We start from the raw sequence: 21,421 nt of genomic DNA, 5'->3' as shown, positions 1-21,421 counted from the left end.
ATCTTGTCCTGAGAAGAAAAATAACTGGGAATTATGCCCCTCCTGTAGTAATCATCAAAATACCCAACACAATGACATGTTGAAAAATATATAAAATGTTACAATAACAAGAACTAGATTGGATAAATTGAGAACCTATATAAAATATTTTTTGGCTTCAAGATATGCCCAATTCAGATGTGGCTAGAATATATCATGAATGCTGCGAAATAACAAAAACTATAAATTTCCTGCTTCGTAATCCTGGAATCACCTAACAGAACTTGGCACCAAAAGAAAATGTCTAGGGGATCTTGAAAAACCAATTTTGACAATGTATTGGACCCTTCTCCACCTCCCCTCTCCTAGACTAGGGAAGACACTCTATATCTCAAGATAACATAAAATTAAATCCCAAAAAAACCTCCCTTACTCACAAAAGGACTATTGGTAAGAAAATTATCCCAAATAACCCTTAATTAATAAATTATCCCTAAGAATTAAACTAAAAGAAAATAGGTCTTCTAATAAGTAAGTATTTATGAAAAAGACCTTCCATATTAATTGCAATTATAACTATGCCATTGAATTTAAAAAGAGCTTCAGCCTTCTCTTAAATAAATAATTGACATCCACCTTGGAAAAAAATCAATAAATATCAAAATAAGTTACAATAGAACACATGTTCACATAGATCCATTTTTGTTAACTTGGTTACCTTGCCCTACAGCAGTCAACACTTTCTACAAGATTCCTAGACATGTGGCCAAGTCTTTTGTGCCATAACATTGATGACTGTTCTTTAGATAAATCTTTTGGCAACATTATTTTCAGTAATATATAATATCGTATAAATTTAATTTGGAGAAAAACAAGTCTTTATAAAGTGTACTGGCCAATAAATTTTAAAACATAAATTTTTAATTAATTTTTTTTTAAATCAAAAGCATAACAAAACATATCAAAAGACAAAACAAAAAAACTAACTTTTGTCTAAAAGATGATCAATATAAAGTGCTTTCTGATAAAATTCTGAAACAGAATTTAAATTAAGCAAACTGTTTCTACAAGCTCTATGTCCGCCGCCTCACTGATGTCAACTATCGACTTAGGTTCTTGCTTATTTGGCTTCCATCTTGCTTATGAAACCCTGTAAGGTAAAAGCAACGTAATTAGTTGCGCCATTGTCTACTCACCAAGAACTGGATGTGGTTTAGTTAAATTGGAAGGCAATAAACAAAAGGTTTACCTTCATGCCCATGTTTTTTTTTTTTTTTTGAAACCACACAATATGGGTGGGAATTGAACCCAACTCAAACTTTGTGAGTTTGTAGCAATACCACTTGAACTAAATCCCATGATTCACAAATTATATTCTTTACTTGAGAAACATTTATTTCTATGATATTTGTTATTATAGAAGAAATGCTTAATCTCGTTCCTGACGATAGAATGCCAAAAATCAAACCAGTTCCATTCTTGTTATCCTGAACATCTTTAAAAGTATTTTAGAGTATTTGGCTAAGCTTCTTAGCTTTCTTATGATGGGGTTTGGAAACAAGAAGATATGTATTAGACTTTTCATTCATGAGATTCTCTTCTTCAGCAACACATCTTAGGAATGGAATGTTAACTTTCTATGCTTCATCTTGAGAATTATAAATGGCAAACATCAAGCTGAATTTAGGTTACTGAGTGCTCAAGGCATGGAATGCAAGCAACAATAATAATAATGTCAAGGGCTTTCAATTTGGTTTGATAATGAATCATTCTAAGAATGTACTCCGTGATACCTCCTATCCCATAATTCATCGTGCAATGCATATCCTTCAAAAGAGTGACTATCTCAACATTTGAGGATACTTTACAAATTTTGAGATAGCGGACCCAAAAACAATTTTGCAATGGAAACTTATTCAATTGTAAGCACGACTGCATCATATGCAATTTTTTTAGCCTCAAAACTCTAAATAGTAGATTATTTAAGTTTCTTAGTACATATTGTTAAGTTTTTCGATCATCTGGACAGCAAACACAACATCTCTTTTCTCATTATTAGGATTTGAATTTAATTTTTTTGTTTCAATTATATACTCCGTTCGGTCCAAGCTCGAACCAAAGCCTCCCCGATCTTTCTCTCCCTATTGAGAAAACCGAAGCCACAGCTCTCGCGATTGGAGCGGTCTTCGACCCTCTTCGCACGCAATGTCTCTCTCTTCAATCACAGAAATCACGTGATTCTCCTGCCTCATCTCTTGATTTTCCCACTCCCGACCTTCCCTCTCGCCATTTAAAACAAAAAAGAATGTAGGGCATCATTCATATCCACTTTCTCTCTTGAGGCAGCTGCCAAACCTTCCCTTGTTGCTCCCTCACTTCCTCCTAAAACCATAGCTGCCATTCTTGAGATAAGGTGAAAACAACAAGCAGTTTTCCTCAACTCTTCTCCTCCAAATAGTGAGTTTATTTCCCTCTCCTTCCCTCTTTTCTCTTCTCTTTATTTTCTTATGTTTCAAGTCATCAAGTTAAGAGTCATTTTGTATTCAATGCAAAGCTTTATTCGATTTATATTGATTTTTGTATAGCCTTAAAGTACTAATTGTTAGACTTTTGTTTGCATAGAGAAATTTCTATATATAAATTAATGATTCGAGTGGATTAAACCCTATATAATCTTAATCTTTACACTGCCTTATATATATTTCTCTTAATTAAATTACTGGGGAGAAATCTTTGAAATAATTGTTTGCTTGATGTGATTAGGACTATAAGGTTGGATGTGTCTTCATAGTGATAGCATGAGCATTGATGGTGTAGCTCGGTTAAACTAACTAGGCTGTTTCAAAATGCATACCTATAACTATTTGGTTCCGCTTCTCGCAGGACTTTTGAATGGTGGAAGAGTGCAACCCATAATTGGATTTGAATTTCATGTCAAATATTGTAACTATTATTGTGGGTTCCGAAAATTCGGCACCGTCCTCCGCCCAAACTGTTTGCTTTTTCTTTGGCGATTAAGTTCCGGGGTAAATTTTGGAAGGTAGATGGGTTTGTAGATAAGACACTACCCAGAGATTTCGCCCTCATTTTGAGAGGACTTTATTATCTGAGTTCTGGTTTCCTATAGGCGAAAGCCCCTATAGTTAATTACCCCTCCCAGTAACAAGAGAGAACTTTCGATTAAGGCTAGTCGTCAATCAGATACGTAGAAAACACGTGTTATCTGGCATATAGTAGCAGCATAAATATTTGAAATGATTAGAGAATTTGGGAATTTGGAGGATTGAGAGATTTGGAGATTTGAAATTTAACATTAGAAATTTCACCATCTTGCACTTAAAGCGGATGGTGGGGGAATGGATGATGGACCCTATCAAGATCCCATGGTTCCGTCGTCCCAGGCCATCGTGGTCCCTGGTCTACTTAGTCAGAGGAGGTAGTCAACCCAACCTGATAGAAGGGTCCTTGTCGGCAGCCATGGGTTGCTTCGTCCAAGGGTATCTTGTAGACCTGGGATGGATATTTGCCTAAGAGGACAAATTTGAATCCACCTTAGCTAACAAATGACTTTATGCCCTATCGATCATATCATATTGATTCATTTCTCAAGGATTTGATGTCATTAAAGAATGTATTGGCTCTGGCCATAACTGGTATTTCGTGGTGCCACTTGGTGGCAAAACCACTCGGTTCAGAAGACCCCAGGTCATAATTGTTTATCCTGCGATGCCATTTGGCGGCAAAACCATCGATTAGAGGACATGTACCACGTCCTTATTAACAGGAGATTGTTTGAGAATGGATCCTAGTGATATTTTCAACTAGGCATTAGCTCTATGTGAACTGAAGTATATTTCAATTTGTCCTGCTCGGCAAACTATTGTGGAGATGGATGCATTTTTTCTTTAAGTTGTTTGATGGATATATTTCAATTTTAAAACATCTAGATTTTGGGATTTTTAGGATTTCAAATGATTTTGGAAATTTGGACTTTTAGTATTTAGATGGCATTTGAAATTATTTGGAAAGGACCCCTCCGGTTGAGATTTTCATTCAACACGGTCATCATCGGAGTGTTTGGGGTTATTTCTCTTTGATTAAACCTTGTCGACCCTATCAACTTGCTAATAGGGGATCGGGTTTCGTAGGCCTTATGCATTTGTTAACAAATTCTTTTGATTATAAGCCTTGAAAACCTAATATGAATGTATTAAAACAAATACACCAGTCGCTACAACCGGGTATTTATTTGAAGGTTCGAATCCTGTCGACTCCTATTAATTCGCATAGAAGGATCGGTTCGAACTTGAATTCACTTATTAACCCGCGCAGCATCCCTAGACGTCACGTGTGTACCAATAACACGCTTGCTGAGGGGTGTTTGGGGGCATTTTATAATTATTGACTGAACCTTGTCGACTCCTATTTACTTGTTTAGGAGGATCGGGTTCAGATTTATTGACACGCACGGCATCTAAACGTCACGTGAGTACCAATAACATGCTCGTCGGGGCCCATGCGGGTTTTTTAATTGCACTTGCCCTTTTTCTGTACTTATGTCTATACAAACTACAGTGCATGTGTGAGGGGATGCTTTGAAATATTTGGCTTATATTTCGCAGTTGCATGTAGAAACTCGTGCTTGGTCCGTAGACCTTATGTATTTTGCTTGTGGGACATGGAATACATAGTAGGGTAGCTTTGTATGAGCCTGTGCCTGTTGTAGTTCTTATGCATTTGCCTATCGGTAACATATTTAGTATACAGCGGGCATGGTTTAAAATTGCGCAATATGAGGCTCGCCTTGAAGCCCGCCTTTGCGCAATTCTAGTAAAAAACGCCTCGAGTTTTGTTTATGAGGCTTACGCCTCAACTTGGTTGAGGCCTGCCTCGCCTCACACTATATATATTAAAACTTACATAAATCTTGAAGTAAATACCCGACATTGGACTCTATAGGAAAGGAAGAAGGGGAGAGAGCAGTTCACCATAATGATGATTCAAATGAAAAACCCCTTAGTGATGACAGTGCTGATGACTTATGAATTCTTATGTGATATGTCATTGCTATTTATTTTTGGAAGTTGGAATTATTTGTTAATGAAAAGAATATTGGGATTTGGTAAGGGTGTCAATATTTGACACGACACGGCAACCCGACCCAGACCCGACCCGAAAAATCCGAGTTGAACCTGACATGTTTAGTTCGGGTTCGCAGATTCGACCCATTTGATAAAAAATTGAATTTCCCAAAGCTTCTGCCCGCTGCCCATGCCAGCGCTGCCCACTGCCCGCCTGCCCCGCGCGTTGCAGACTTAGTCTTCATTCACTTATCTTTGATTTCATCATTTTTATGATTTATAACTTTCACTTCCAAACATTAGACTTTAGTTTAGGTTAAGATTTAGATCATTAATTCAAAGTCCGATTCCAACTTGAGCTTAAGACCAAGTCTAAAATGAGACTTCTTCATTTTCATCTGAAAAGCATGTCCTCTATTGTTCAAAAGTTTGCAAGTTCTTCATCACTTGATTCAAGTTTAGGTTCATGAATCTCTTATGCAGCTCATTTGAGTTCAAGCTCTTTGTTCTATTGTTCAAGTCCAAATCAAAGTCCCCTACAGTCCTTTGAATTAAAATCATGTCCTTGCTTATATTGCAAGTTCAAGTCATGTCCAATTGATGTATAAATCAAGTTCAAATATGAGTCCAAGTCAATTTCAAGTTCACTTGAGTTCAATTCACGTCCAAAGTACAAGTTTCAAGTTATAGCAATCTTTATGTTTGAGCTCACTTAAGTCATTTGTTGCAAGCTTATGTTGTCTTTCAAGCTCGTTTAAAGTTATATTCACTTAAATCAATTACATCAAGTCCACAAGTCCTAAATTGTTCCAAGTCCTTATCTTATATCATACAAAATTTCGACAGCCTCCCGAAGTCTCCCCTGTTTAGGGGAAAAAACCAAGAGGCCGCCTACCCGTCACGTCAAGAAAGACGTGCACGGTTGGTGTTTATAAGACACCGCGTCGATAATTTTTTGTTTGTCATTCACCACGCCAAAAAATGCAAGCATAGGTTAATAAAAGCATTTTTTTAAAGTAATTTTTATTGCCCCGCCATGCTAAGAAAAGCGTGCACAAGGATCGCCTACTTCGTTGTAAGCACCGCACCAAGTTCCATCCCACCATGCAAAGAAAAGTGTACATGGGTGGTCCCTTGGGGCGCCACGAACACCTAAAAAGGACTTTAGAGGGATTACCCACTTTGCCACAAGCACTGAAGTGAACTTCCTCCCACCATGCTAAGAAAAGCGCGCATGGGAGGTTATTCGCCCCGTTGCAAGTGTCGAGGGTGAGTTCTCCCAAGTTTAGGAGGTTATACCTTGGCGACCGGTGATGTAGAGGTGGAGGGCACATGTATCGAGGCACACAAGCATTTTTTTTCTCTCATAAACACACACACAAACATATAATAATTATTATTAATGATAATACTATCATTAATTAGAATATTAATAATATTATTATTATTAACAATAATATTATTACTAATAAATAACTAATGCTAATATTACTCTAATGATAATTATTTATAATAATGATAGTAATAAATTGTTAGCATTAACGATAATATAAAATAAAAAAGGATAATCCTAATACCTTATTATGTTATGTGGCTGAGGGAAATCGAGTGAGGAGGCCAACTGGAGGCTTGCGGCTTGGGGAGCTTGGTCAAGAGAAAGATAGGGCACGGGTTTCCAATAGAGGAGATCAGGATTTGGCGTCGGCTACGGGAAGGAGATCCGATTTTGGCAAAGCAAGGTAGGGATCCGTCTGTAGGGATTCAGCCGTCTTCAGTGAGAGGGAGTTGGATTTGACCTCAATAGACGAAGGCCAGTGAGTTGATCGGGTATGTGAGGAGATTAAGCCTTGAACGATGAGCAGATTACGGGATAGACGGCTCGGGTCGGAAGGCTTGCGACGAGTTGGAGGCCACGGGATAGGGCTAGAGGTCGGACAGGGAAGGTGGAGTTCGGCCAGGTAAGAGAAGCTCGGCACTCTCTCTCTCTCTCTATATGGACATAAGGAGGTTGGGGTGTGAGTCGAAGCAGGAGATCGGGATTTGGTGAAGCTGGAAGGCTTCGGTCGTGGGTAGAAGTTGGCACAGGCGACTGGTATAGGGAGAGGCTGAGGGGCTACGGGAGGAATCAAGATCCAAGGAGGGAGTTTGGTCGCGTGATGAGTGTGGAAGGAGCGAAGCCATAGTAGCTGCTTGCGAGAGAGCCCAAGATGCGAGGGCTTCGGTCGTCTATTTAACGACTCAATTCAACACCTCTTCGCACGCGAGATAAGACACTTCGGCGCCGTTGCAGAGGGAGCAGGATATGAAGAGGGATTTCCTGCTGAAAATCGGGATGGGGCATCCATTTTGAATAGGAATTTGGCTATAGGTAATCATTTCCCTTGATTTTTTTATTCCTTGTCTTTTTATTCCATGGGAGAGAAACAATTATTTATTATCGAAAAGATGCATCCTTCTTTGTTAGGGGCATTACCCCTTATTACTTGTGTGAGGCTTCTAGATATTAGGTTCTCAGTTTGATTTTTTATGTATTTATTAGCAGTGTACATGTCAAGAATCTTATTTATTGCTCATAATGAAAGTGTCATGTAGTATAAATAATGTGACCTTGATTTATAGATGCACGAGCTTTTATCACTTAAAATGATTCATGTTGTACAAAGTCTAATTCATACATATCAGTTCTGTTTAATGCAATAATTATGATGCAGGACTAAAATGTTTTAATTGTATACGATAAGAATTTTCACGATTTCTTGAATAAAACAATTAAGATTAAAACTATTAGTAGTCAAAACGACAAAAGAAAACAAAAGAGGGGTGCCTACGTTTAGGCTAAGCCACTTGCCAAAAGCTTGAATTATCAAATAACTCAGAATCTCAATAGTAAGCAAATGTAGTAACTTTCAACAAAATTCCTACGCTAACAATAAGATTAAAAGCATAGAAAACTAACTCAATTCCTACGATTACTAAGCTTGGCAGAGATAGGTGAACAAGTCCTTTATGAATCAAATCAAACCATAAGAGAGAGTTAAACTAAGAAAGTACAAGAGTAGGAAGATTGGAAGACCTTTGTCACGGGTTGGACATAATCCACCACTAAACAGTACCAAGTTGCTCCTCTACGGCTTCGATGAGAGTATCTAGAATGTGCTCCACGTACTCTTCGATAGTGTGGTCAAATATTCGAATTGACGTCGAAGAAAGTGGAGTGAAGGATGTGAACCAACCCTTGTTCGTCGTAGGCGATGTCGTAATCAAGATCTGGATCAGCCATGCATCACGTTCGTAGGATTGATGTGTTGTAGACAACATCCTTTTGTCTTCCTTAAGGATTTCCTATGAAAGAAAGGTGTTCTTTCAAGCCTTCAAATGGTGGAGAAAGGATGAAGGAGCTCCCTTGTCAAAATCTGAGAGTAAAGTTCAGATTTTGTTTTAGAGGGAAATAAGGTTGAGGCAATTTGAACTCTAGCGAGGAGGAAGGAGGGGAACTTGCCTTTGTGGAGAACCTTGATTTGTTTGCAAAAGAGGAGAGGATTTAATGTGGGGGAGGGAAATTTGAGAGAGGGAGGGGGCAGATAGGAGAGAGGGCCGGCGGTGTTAGAGAGGTGTGTTAGAGAGGTGAATGCTTTAATTTATTTCCAAAAAGGAGAGCTTCTCCTTTGGAAATAAATCAAATAGGTGGGGTTAGGAATTTTCGGCCAAGGAGGTGGAGTGGATTAAGAATTATTTCCAAGAGGGGCTTAATGGGTTTTGGAAATAAATCCCAACGGATTTATTAAGGGGGCTGGCGGCAAGGGGGCTAGGGAGGGAAATTAAGGAAGCTTTTAATGCCTCCTTAAATTAGGTAATGAGATTTTGAATGAAATCTTTCATTCCAAATTAAATTAAAATCAAATAGGAAAGGGTTCGAAAACTTTCCTAAAATAGCTTTCTTAAATTAGGAAAGTTCATATTCAAATAATTTTGAATTTTGAATTTAAACCTTCCTAACTTAAGAGTGGTTGCTTATGGAAGTATTCAAGAGGGAGTTGAATTTGTGGAGGGAAGATGGGGAGGTGGGGTAGGGTCGGTGGCTTGGGTGGTGATGTGGGGTTAGGTGGCCGGTGGCTAGATGACGAAGGAAAAGGGAAAATAGATAAAGAAGAAGAACTACGAACCAGGCCGTCTCCAAGGTTGGTGGGTGATCCAAATTCCCTCTCCAAGGGACCTCACTCCAATCTCTCAAGCTCTCATGAGAACTCAAACAAGGGGAAAATTTTTATCATTCAATCATTAACATTAGAAGAGAAATATAAGGGCTATAAACATGGTTTAAAATTGCGCAATATGAGGCTCGCCTTGAGGTCTGCCTTTGCGTAATTCCAGTAAATAACGCCTCGATGCTTACGCCTCGAGTTTTTTTTATAAGGCTTGCGCCTCAACGTGGATGAGGCCCGCCTCGCCTCACGCTATATATATTAAAACTTACATAAATCTTGAAGTAAATGCCCGACATTGGACTATATAGGAGAGGAGGAAGGGGAGAGAGCAATTCACCATAATAATGATTCAAATGAAGAACCCCTTAGTAATGACAGTGTTGATGACTTATGAGTTCTTATGTGATATGTCATTGCTATTTATTTTTGGAAATCGGAATTATGTGTTAATGAAAAGAATACTGGGATTTAAGAAGGATAGAATTTTGACTTAAACTATATTTCATGTTGTCTTATTATTGAGATATTTTGATTTCACTTCATATCTTATGTTTTTTTATATTTTATATTATTCACTCATTAATATATAACAAATTTATCATTTTATATTTACGCAATCTTTTGATTTTGAGGCTTACGCCTCAAAACGCCTTGAGGCTTACGCCTCGCCTCGCAAATGAAAAACGCCTCAATACCCAAATACGCAATTTTAAACATTGGCTATAAATAACCTCGTACAAAATGACTCAAAATAAAAAAGACGACAATGTCTTTAGGACCTACATATGACCTCCTTTAAAGGGCAAAACGAAAAAACAAATACAACATAAATAATAAAAGACAAATAACATAATAAAAGACAAATACATGAAATGACTCAAAAATACATCGACTCAATCGTGGTCTTAGATCGACGGCCAAGCATCTGATATACTTTCCACGCTATGATGTCCCCATCAAATAAATATTATTGTTGTACATCAAGTTGGTTGTATAATTTGTTATTGTCATGTTGAATTATATAATACATATTAGAACTTATTTGTAAAAGCACATATATTGTATGATTGTATGTAGGTCGATAGAGCCCTATTGAATTTTAGTTAGTTAGGCCAATGGCACTCAAAGTAATGACTCTATCAAAAATCACTGAATTTCTTTGGGTAAGTGGTTACCTTCCTAGTAATGGATATTTGACAAACCGATTATAGTTATATACATATAAATGTATAAATATATAATTGGAGATGAATTGAAAATAATGAATGACTAATAAGTCATTTTGAGGTACAATGATGCCTAGTGTGGTTGTATTTATAAGCATTGAAATGATTTAGCATTAGTACTAGTTTAGCATATATACTTGTAGCACCAGCATATTAGAAATAGCATGTGGCATTGTTATAGTGAAAGATCGATTTCCACTCCTTCCTATTGATTGGTCATACAGCATGCCTCATTCTTTATCGTTTATGCTTTATTAGATAGGACTTACTTCTTGAATTTGATTTATCAAACTCACATGTTGATTCTTTTTATAGTAGGCATTACAAGAGTGCTTAATGGACCATCACCATAGAAGCCAAGCTATTAACAGTACTATATTTGGTATTTTATATTTAATAGTAGATTATTATATATTTGGTTTAAGGGTTGGGTAGTTCTTTTATGTCATTTGTTTCATTTGCATTTCTGTTATTTGTATCAGTACTATTATTTTGGTGTATTGTTATTTGAATTCATATTAATGAAATGAATATTTAATTGTCCTTCTATTATTTACTCTGATATAGTTGATTATATTATTAGTTTATGCACTTCTCTTCTTTGTGAGTACAAAACAGATCTTTCTATCTCTTCATAGCAACCCGTGTTGTCGGGTGCACCGCCTTTCGGACCAAGGCTGTAACAGTTTCAGCCACGTGCAAGTTAATTTTATAATATTTTATTATTATTTTAAGCAAACTAATATTCTAACTCATTATCCAATTTGCTTGATACTGTTCAATTGTTATTGTAAGTATAGCCTCCTAGCAAGAAAATTAAAACCTCCTCACTTTTTTAATCTGATTGTCGAGGATAGGAACTCAGTTACATCCTGTCAATCAAATAGTTAAACTCACTTCTAAAAGCAAGACAATCACTATCAAACGCATGTAGTGAAGCATACGCACTAAACAACTGATAACCCTAACACACATGAGAAAACTAATTTTACAGCCCAAATTAATTTGCCATTTCAGTTAATTCAATTTTAACAAGAATCAAGAAATTTCACTTGTAATGAAGCGCTTTTCTATATTTTTAATATAAATCTTATCTTATGATTTTATCTTGATAGACATGGGACAAAAATAAATATCTTAAAATTAGAATTCCATTTTGTGAAGACATATACTTTGTTTGGGACGCCTTTCTTACTGCTTCTTGAAGCAATTTTTTAGTACAAAAAAAATAATTTTTGTACTAGAAAGCTTCTTCAAGAAGCAGAAAGAAAGCCATCCCAAACAAAGCCTTAATCAGATGATTCAACCAAATTTCCACTTTTTACCACTAAACATATTTTCTGTGTTGAATAAAATAATTTAACATTGAATATGATTTTGGCTGTCGTACAAGTCTCATAAAATCTGTAGACTTTTAGGAAGCGCAAATGCAATAATGAGCTTAAAAAGGACTTCATTTTTCTGTAATCTATATATAGAACACAAATGTCTCACCAAAGTTAACGAGATGATGTAATTAGATGCACTTAAATTCAGATAATTATTAACAGAACAAATAGAAAAAAGAAAATCTTTTCTATGTATCAAGGAAATAAAAAAGATTGCAATTTATTAGGAATAAATTACAGTTCGATCACATCTTGCAGGAACAAATAGACTTTTATGGAAAGGCTATAGATCTATTCAACACTTGGCTTGTTGATGTGGCAAGGCAGGATAAAGTTTTGCAACAATTGAGTATCAATGCAAGAGTATGCCTCAAAAGCAATGTGACACAAACTAACTTGATTGTGATGACAAATAGACAAGGATGTCCTTAAGTGGCGCATTCAAAAAATTAGTATTAAACTAGTTAAATGAATTAGAGGACTTAAAAGGGAAAAACAAAAGAAATAGGAAAAAAAAGATAAAAGAAGAATAAATGTTGCTTATTTAGAAACTAAATGGAAATGAGAAATCTAAGCACATGGTGGAAGATAAGTTATTGAACATAAGAAATGTTAACAATAAGCTTGGGATTCAGATAATAGTGGATAGAGTTGAATGATAAAATTATTAAAGATGAGTAAGTTAATGATAGGGTGATTGTTATAAAGATAATTATCAAAGAAGATGTTATCAATATTGTTAATTCTTATGCTTCTCAAGTTGAATTAGAAGATAATTTTAAAAATCAATTTTGGCAATAGATTGACGAACTACTATAGTGTATATATAAGAAAGAATGGATATTAATTAGAGATGATTTAAATGAGCCTAAATGTTGTAATAAGATGGGCTTTGAAATGATTCCCGGCGGTTATAGAATAGGGGATAGAAATACAATTGGAGAAGCTATATTTGATTTCATTTCATAGCATCATATAATCTAGCAATAACGAATGAATAACTTAAGTAAAGAGAACAGTTACAGAAATGGAGGAACTAAATCACAAATAGATTTTTTTTCCTTGCTTAAAAGGAAATAAAAGCCTTCTAGTAAAGCTTGTAACATGATTACAACAACAACAACAACATCAAGCCTTTATCCCACTACGTGGGGTCGGCTACATGAATCCTTTTTCTCCATTGTGTCCTATTAAAAGTCAAATTCTCATTTAAATCTAATAAAGAAAGGTCATTCCTAATATTTTCTAACCAAGTCTTTTTAGGTCTACCCCTACCTTTCTTAACATAAGTCAAATCTAATACCTCTACTCTCCTAACCGGGTCATCGGAAGGCCGCCGTTTTATGTGACCAAACCATCTAAGGCGACTCTCTCTAATCTTATCTTCTACTGGAGCTACTGCAACCTTTTCACGATTATGCTCATTTCGTATCCTATCTCTAAGGGTAAAGCCACTCATCCACCTGAGCATCCTCATCTCTGCCACACTTAACTTAGTATTATGCTTCTCTTTTAATGGCCAACAATCGGCACCATAAAGCATTGCAGGCCTCACTATCATCTTATAGAATTTTCCCTTAAGTTTGAGGGGTACATTTCTATCACATAACAAGACCGATGCATTCCTCCACTTCAACCATCCAACTTGAATTCTGCTGATAATTTCCCCTTCTATTTCACCATCACTCTGAACAATAGATCCAAGATATCTAAAACGTGTACTCTTATTAATGACTTGATCGCCCAAAGTCACAATCCCCTCACTAGGTCTATTACTACTAAAATTACACTCCATATATTCCGTTTTAGATCTACTCAAGCGAAAACCTTTAGACTCTAAAGTTGACCTCCATAATTCAAGTTTACCTTCAACTCCCTCTCTAGTTTTATCAACAAGAAAAATATCATCAGCAAAAAGCATACACCAAGGTACATCTTCTTGCAAATGTCTAGTGAGAACATCCATGACTAAAGCAAAAAGATATGGGCTTAAGGCTGATCCTTGATGTAACCCAACCGAAATAGGGAAATACTTGGTCAATCCACCTTGTGTTTGAACACAAGTAAAAGCTCCGGCATACATATCTTTAATGATTTGAATATAAGCATTATTGACTCCTTTCTTTAAGCTTGTAACATGATTACAAGAAAAAATTTTGAAGTGGTAGTTAAATGTATATTTTAAAAAAGCATAAAGAAAACAATCAAATGAAATTATTATCTTATAAATGAGGTGGTGGAATTTTAGAAGAAAAAAAAATTCACAAGTAGGTTATCTAAAGAGATCAATTAGAATTCATTAATTGAGCCAAACTTGATATGAGATGACTAAAACAATTGTCATAGAAAAGTTATGCGAGCCAAGAAAAAAAAATAGTGCACTTATAAAGTGACTTGATGGAGGGCATGAGGCGAAATAAAAAGTTATTAAGAAAAAAAATATATACTTCAAAAGTTATAAATTTTTTAATATCATTGAGGCATATGATGGTTATAAGAATTTTACAAGGCTTGCAACGTGCTTAGCAAGCAAAGATAAAGCTACAAATTTATTATTTTATATAGTATGCTTGCCACTAAGGAGAAAATGAAATAGATATTATAAGGAAAGAGATGAGATCTTGAGATTTTGATCAAGTTTTCTTTTTTTCTTTTTTTTTCTTTTTTTTTTTTTTTTTTTTTTTTTTTTTTTTTTGAGATTTTGATCAAGTTAAAAGCAAAAGAGAGAAAAATAATAGAATCTTGATTAAAGATGACGAAATCAAAAAAAAATATGAAAATGCTATTTTAATTTTTAAATGATGATGATGAACAAACAAGCATGATCCAAAAACATGTTACAATGTTGAAAAAAATAATAATTTGTGCATGTCAAAATAAATACTTTAATTCAAACTATATACCCCCATGAAAGAAACTAAGAGAGTTATAGATATCATGCTCGCTGGGGAATCCAAGGTGATCAAGTAAATTCGCCCTAGAAGAGCTTGACCAAAGAGGGAACTCGCCCCAATCATATAGGATTTACCAGAGCATGCTCGCCGCAGCCTAACATCCACCTTAGAGGCACAAACCTCAAAAGAACTTATATAATTGGGGCACTCACCTCAAAATAACTCACCCAATTGAGTTATCGATTTTTTTTTTTTTTCTTTCCTGGTTCTAGGTTTCAATTTTTCTTTATTGTTTATTTACTCTTTCTTTCTATTTCTTATCTCTTTATTTCTAAATGGTATCAATGTCAAAGATGACTGTTTACTTGTTTGTAACAGTCAAGTCATATCATTTTATTATTTTATGGGCATAGCCTCTCTTATAACTTTCCTAATCTTATAAATATGAGGTTGAGATATATTTTTTAGACTTTATACTAATTACCATTCGCAAAGAAGATATAAAACTTCAAAGCTTTTCCTATTCACTCACCTATCTCTTCTTTTCTTGCTTTAAAATAACCTTACTAGTCATTCAAGTAGGGTCAAGGTGTCACGCATGAATAAATTTGGATCCAATATCTTTTCACATTTGGTGAGTTTGAATTGATATCATTGACCAAAAGATGAGCACTATGGGAAGTAGAGTGGTAAGCCAAAGAAGTCCCTGAAAATATGGAAGAGTCAAGACCTCGTTGCCAGCATGCAACTCACCCTTAGACCGTTAGTATGTGTGAAATCTGATTGTGACAATCATCAGATTGGATTGTTACCTTGGATCTCAGTTCAATTTGTCGTACTTGTTGGGGGGGGGGGGGGGGTGGGGGGGGGGGGGGGGGGGGGGTCCTACCCCTGTTTGGGTTCAAATGCTTTGCAGCTAAAAAAAAAAAATTATACAACACCCCAATGTTGTGTACCCAAGCACCCGGGCACTGTATGACCGATCACCCCAGCGTCGTGTTCCCAATCACCCCGATGCTGTAAAATTTGCTTGGAGAAGTGACAGAGACCAAAGCGTTGCAGTGCTCTAGATTTGGCACTGCAATGCTGTGTGGTGTTGTGTTGTTGCTGGTTTGGGCGCAGTAGCATTGTCTGACATATCGAGATCAAAGGCTTGAGCTCCGCAGCATTGCGAGACAGACTGGACAGTCTTTTTTTCACTTTTCTCAAGTGTCCCTTAGAGTTATTAACTTGACTTTCTCTTGTGTTTAGAGTATGAGAACGTTGTAAGAGAGAAGAGAAGAAATAAGAGAGCAAGAGAAAAGAGATATGTATATTTCTCTCAAGTTTCATTGTGGATTTCTTGGTGTGGTGTGGCTCCGTGGTTTTTTCTCGATTTCAAATTTTTCTACGTTAAATTCTAGTGTCATTTACTTTCCATTGCTTTTACTTTCTTGTTTGTTTCATTGCGGTATTTTACTTCCATCCCCAACATAGAATTCTATAGATACTTGGTGAACTCGTCACCATGTACTCGACTCCTCCAAAGACTAAACTCGTCAAGTGATAATTCAACTTTAGCAAAGTCACCAAATAGAAAATTCAACAAACTAATAGATTCAAACTTGAAAATCGAGTAAATTTGTTCATCTCTAATAAATACCTTTGTCCCTTGCCACCATCACGAATCATCATAACTAAAATATGACCAAAAAAACTTTTTTTAATTTATTTTCTAGACTTAAAACCTAATGAACTAGCACTCAAGTTTGAAGTCGATTGACTCCAAACTAGAAAGTAGGCACATTAATAACATAGATTAATATTAGAGAAACTTATTTCCAAGTGAAATTTAGTCATATGAGAAATTTGAGCTTAAGATTGGGTTGATCTAGGCTTAGGGTTAAATTTGAAAGTTGAGAGAATACTTCACACGGGAAAGCTAAGGCCCGCAGATAGACGAAAACTTTGCACTTAGCAAAGTAGCACTTTTCAGTTTAATAAGAGTAAGAATTCCACTTAAAAGAACAAAGATATATCTAATATGCTTCAGCAAATATCTAAAACTATCAAACATACATGTAAGACAAAACATAAGTCCATTCAATAAAAGAATATATATATATATAAAAATCGCTAGTTAAGTAACTCACGATGGGTTAGGAATTTAAGACATACTCGGCATAAGACATGCAATCACCCTATAGTTGTGTCAAGTATGTAGCTAGGTGAGCCCAACCCCTCCTTCCAAGGCTGTAAATGAACCAAGCGTTCGACGAGCTGTTTGTAACTCGACTCGATAAGATAAACGAACAAGCTTGAACACTTTTGATAAATACCAGATAACTAATAAACGATCTTACACAACTTGGTATTAGATTCGTTTATGTTCAGTGTCGTTTCAACCTCGAGAACAAACTCGATTAGAGCTAAATTAGAGTTTTGAAAATAAATATTATTAAATTAATTTTACTAATTTAAATTTTTAATAATTTATTTTTAAATTCCCATTCTTCGCTCCTGCTCTCGCTCTCCGTTCCTGCTCACACATCAGGAAAAAATATGTCCCGTTGTTCGTTTAGTCCCACGCCATGCATGACAACTTAATTTTGCTTTATAAAATTAAAAATATTGGGAGTATGCTTGAAAGCTGGCGGACGAGTTGGGTCTATTAAGGAATATTGGCAGACGAGTCGGCAAGCTTGGCAGATGGGTCGGCAAGCCTAGCGGACAGATCAGCAAGCTGCTCGGTTGAAAAGAAAATAAATTTTATTTTGCTAAAAGAGCGGCCCATTAATAAGTTCGGATTATTAAATGAGCCTCTCGTTAATAGGCTTGATAAGCCTAAAATGAACTGAGCTCGAACAAGGGCTCGTTAATAGGCTCGATAAGCCTAAAATGAACCGAGTTCAAACATGAACACGAGCTAAGCTCGAACATAAGGATTTTTAAATAAGCTCGAGCTCGAACAGGTGCCAAAAAAGCTCGAATCTTATCGAGTCGAGCTTAAACACAGTCTTGGAAAACGAGCTCAAGATCGATCATGTTGAAGCTCGACTCGGCTCAATTTTTTTATAACTCTATCTCCTGCTACAAGCAAGAGGAAACTCAAACCCCTCAGGTGAAAGGATTATAGATCACCCCTAGGCACGAGGCACCACGTGGGAAGTGGGAACTATTTCCAATGGACCACCCTCCAACCAACTTCACTAAAAAAAAATCATCCTTCTCCAACACTTGCTACCCTCAACCAGCAAATTCTTAGATATAACTTTATAAAAGAATGCAGTATAACTTGAGCTTTCTAGATCTAAACCAATTACAAAAAAGGTGAATAATCCACTAGAGCTATCTCTTCCGCAAGAGGGCAAAAAGGGTGACCCGATAGACATAGAAACTAGGCATAATCAAGGCACGTAGTAGCCAATGGTGGCCAAGGATGGTTAATACCTCAAAAAAAAAGAGGGAGGCGCGATCCATAACAAAATTGATCCAGATAAAAACACAATCCAACATATTTCGACAAATTTGGGGACATCTGCCAAACGAGCTCAAACTACGAAACCTTCACTAATGATGAATTCCTTTCGTAGTTGTTCGGAGTCATTCCCTACAATCAATGAAGGACAATGAAAATCACAACTTAGGAATTCCTCAATATAGAAAATGAGGTCGCTTTGCAAGTTACTTAAGCTGGGGCAAGGTAAATCAATTAAGAAGGATGAATTATAGAAGGAAAGAAGTAAAGTAAGGACGAAGAAAACAACCACGAATTAAAAATTATAATAGGGATCTAGGATGATGAAGCTTCACGCATCAAGTGGATCAAATAAACAATGACATATCATGGATTTTTATATATTTAAAGCAATTCAGGAATCAATGCACATAAATGCACATCTCTACAAAATTGCAAGTCAGTCTTCTTCGGCAAAGAAAGCTAGCATGTCAATGATATGGTAACCTACTCACAAATGAGATTTAAATCATAGTAAAGGATAGGCACTCACCATATCCAACGAGGGTTGGCCATCTAAACGTCAAGCAACAGACACATTTGAAGGTAACACTACCTCCCTAAGAATTATCAAATGGAGGTTGCCCCATAGGTCCAACAAACTTTAAGCAAATTAACTCTTCATAAATATCTAAAAAATTTATCCTAACTCTTAAGAACTCGCCATTGCAGCAAGCCTTTAGAACAAGATTGAAAAGAAAAGTTACACAACTCACCTGAATTAGAAGTTGGATATTCTTAACTCAAGCCCAACAACAACAACAACAACAACAACAACATCAAGCCTTTATCCCACTACGTGGGGTCGGCTACATGAATCCTTTTTCTCCATTGTGTTCTATTAAAAGTCAAATTCTCGTTTAAACCTAATAAAGAAAGGTCATTCTTAACTCAAGCCCAAAAAAAAAATTAGATTAGGTGGATACCGCATAATATAGAAGGTTGGCCAACTTGAGCATAATGATTAGAGTGACTTCAACTCATGACCAAGTAAAAAATCCATGAGACTACTCCCTACAAGAGAGCTAAGGCCCCTAAGTAGACAAATACTCTGTGATTAACATTGTCACCTCTTTTTGAGGGCATTGAGGAAATGAAAAAGTAATAACAACTTCCTTTCTTAATGATAATCATGCTCTCTTTTTTTCTTTTTTTTTTTGCAACTCTTCATTTGTACCAAATGAGGAAAATAGTAAATACTTTGTTTAATTCTTGTGTTCTATTTGCAAGGTTTGCTTTAAAGGTATAATCCCAATGTGTACATCTAAACAAGTTATGGCGATCAGACAAGCTCAATGAGGAATCAAAGGAGTTAAATGAACTTGCCATAAAGAAGTTTGACCACAGAGGGCACTCAACCCAATCACCAAGTATCTGCCCATGACATTTGTTCCGACTAGGAGGTATACACCTCAAACCACTCATCTCATAAGAACTCATACGAGTGGGACACTCACCCCCAAAGAACTCGTCCGATTGAGACACTCGCCTGAAAGATCTCACTTTGAACATAAGGTCATACACCCAATTGACAAGAGATGTTCATCCAAATAATAATATCAACTTCACCATTTCAACTAGTGCCTCATTCAAATGACTCACTCTCCTTAGAAACACATCAGAGGTAGTCACCCGAGGCAGTCACTCGAGGCAACTGTCAGAGCTCTCGCCAGAGGTATCCCATGTCCATATTAGAGATGGTTGTCCATATGTAGCCACCAGAGTTTAGTCCACATGTCTGCAGCAATCAAATCATATCTAATTTTATTATTCCTTAAATGTACCTAACTCTATAAATACGGGGTTTAGAGGATTTTTCTTGACTTCATGCCAATTGTTGTTCATAAAGAAGATATAGAACTTCAGAGCTTTCCCTTCTCACACGCTTTTCTCTTTTTTTTTTCTTACTCATATAGTCTAGCTAGTTTTGCGAGTAGGGTCAAGATGTCACCCACTAATAAATTCAGATCCAACACAAACTAATAAAGTAGCTCTACTACTAGATAATAGAAAACAATTTTCATATCTTTGTATACAATTCTTATAACAAAAGTAATTCACACCTGATCTTGAATCCATGATTAGGAGAAGATAACATATCCATTTAATATTATTGCAGGATGCAACATACTAAAAATTCCCCCCACCATCCTCTTCCCTTTCTCTCATTATTATTATTATTATTATTCTCCAACTGGGGAAGAGAAACTAACCATGGAGGGGTGACTAAATAATTAAGGCTTTATATGGACCTACACTAGCTCGTTGACATCCTAAGAGTATTCGGACCCACATTTTCCCAACAAATATCAAGCAGATTAATTTATACGAAATCAACGCACGCAAACTAAAAGCGTTAAAAATTAACCCAACAAAAAGACAAAAGAATCTTCTACAGAAAAACTCTGCCAAATGATTGCCACTTTGATCCCTAAACTTAGTTTAAGCAAAAGAATGTCTTAAGAGGCTTCAATCTCCACCAGAAATGGGGCGGATACCCCAAATTTGAACAGTTTGGGCGGCGTACCTTTAAATATGAGTTTCTGACAGCGAGTGAGGACGTCGGTAAGGGAGTGGAGGCGGGATTTAAGATCCAGAATGGTAGATTCAGGCGAAAGGGTAACTGAGATCTTGCGGCCGCTGAACTTTACGTGGACGGTGATGGGATCATCAGCTCGAATGAAGGAGGCCGCGGCTTTGGCTTTTTCACTTTCCTCTATCCTCTCCATGGCCGCTGCTGCAGTTAAACGGAATAGCTTAATCGCGGAAACTGTATCTCCCTGTTGCAGATAATCCTTTGGGAAAGAACGGAGCATATTTACGGGATGTTGGCGGCAGGATTTTCGCCGTATCCACGCCGGCATTTTGGGTGCCAGGAGGGGGAGCAAGCTCCCTGTTCGGGCGACTGGTTCCCAGTCTTTTTAAAAAAAAAATAATAATTAAAATTATATTAATAGATTTTTTTATTATAATATTTAATTTTTATAATATTAATTAATTTAAATTTCAGGGCATCTTTTAATATTTTTTCATTAAAGGTTAAAATTTTGAATGAACTTTAAAGTATGCAAAATAAATATAAAAAAATGATCTTTGAATTTTACTAATTTTTAATTATATTTAAATGTATTTTAGAATGTAATAACCATTAA

The 21,421-nt window shown here is 36.2% G+C and overlaps 1 protein-coding gene and 1 long non-coding RNA gene across 5 annotated transcripts in view; one reads left to right on the top strand and one right to left on the bottom strand.

Moving 5' to 3' along the window:
- LOC110101881 (LRR repeats and ubiquitin-like domain-containing protein At2g30105) overlaps positions 1-21,179 on the bottom strand; it is a 95,011-nt gene extending 73,832 nt beyond the window's left edge. For all 4 annotated transcript variants that reach the window (XM_020829973.2, XM_020829976.2, XM_020829974.2 and 1 more), the window contains exon 1: positions 20,797-21,179. In XM_020829973.2, the coding sequence (XP_020685632.1) occupies positions 20,797-21,133 (337 nt within the window). In that variant the 5' untranslated portion in view covers positions 21,134-21,179. The remainder of the gene's footprint in view (positions 1-20,796) is intronic.
- On the top strand, positions 7,277-11,047 carry LOC114580345. Its single transcript, XR_003701717.1, has 2 exons — positions 7,277-7,428; positions 10,807-11,047. It is a non-coding gene; the product is annotated as an uncharacterized LOC114580345 (long non-coding RNA).
- Positions 21,180-21,421: the final 242 nt, after the last annotated feature.

The sequence above is a fragment of the Dendrobium catenatum genome, unplaced genomic scaffold (genome assembly GCF_001605985.2).
Source record: "Dendrobium catenatum unplaced genomic scaffold, ASM160598v2 fragScaff_scaffold_974, whole genome shotgun sequence".
NCBI lineage: Eukaryota > Viridiplantae > Streptophyta > Magnoliopsida > Asparagales > Orchidaceae > Dendrobium > Dendrobium catenatum.
The sequence above is the reverse complement of the archived record's forward strand: the minus strand, read 5'-3'. Positions and strand labels throughout refer to the sequence as shown.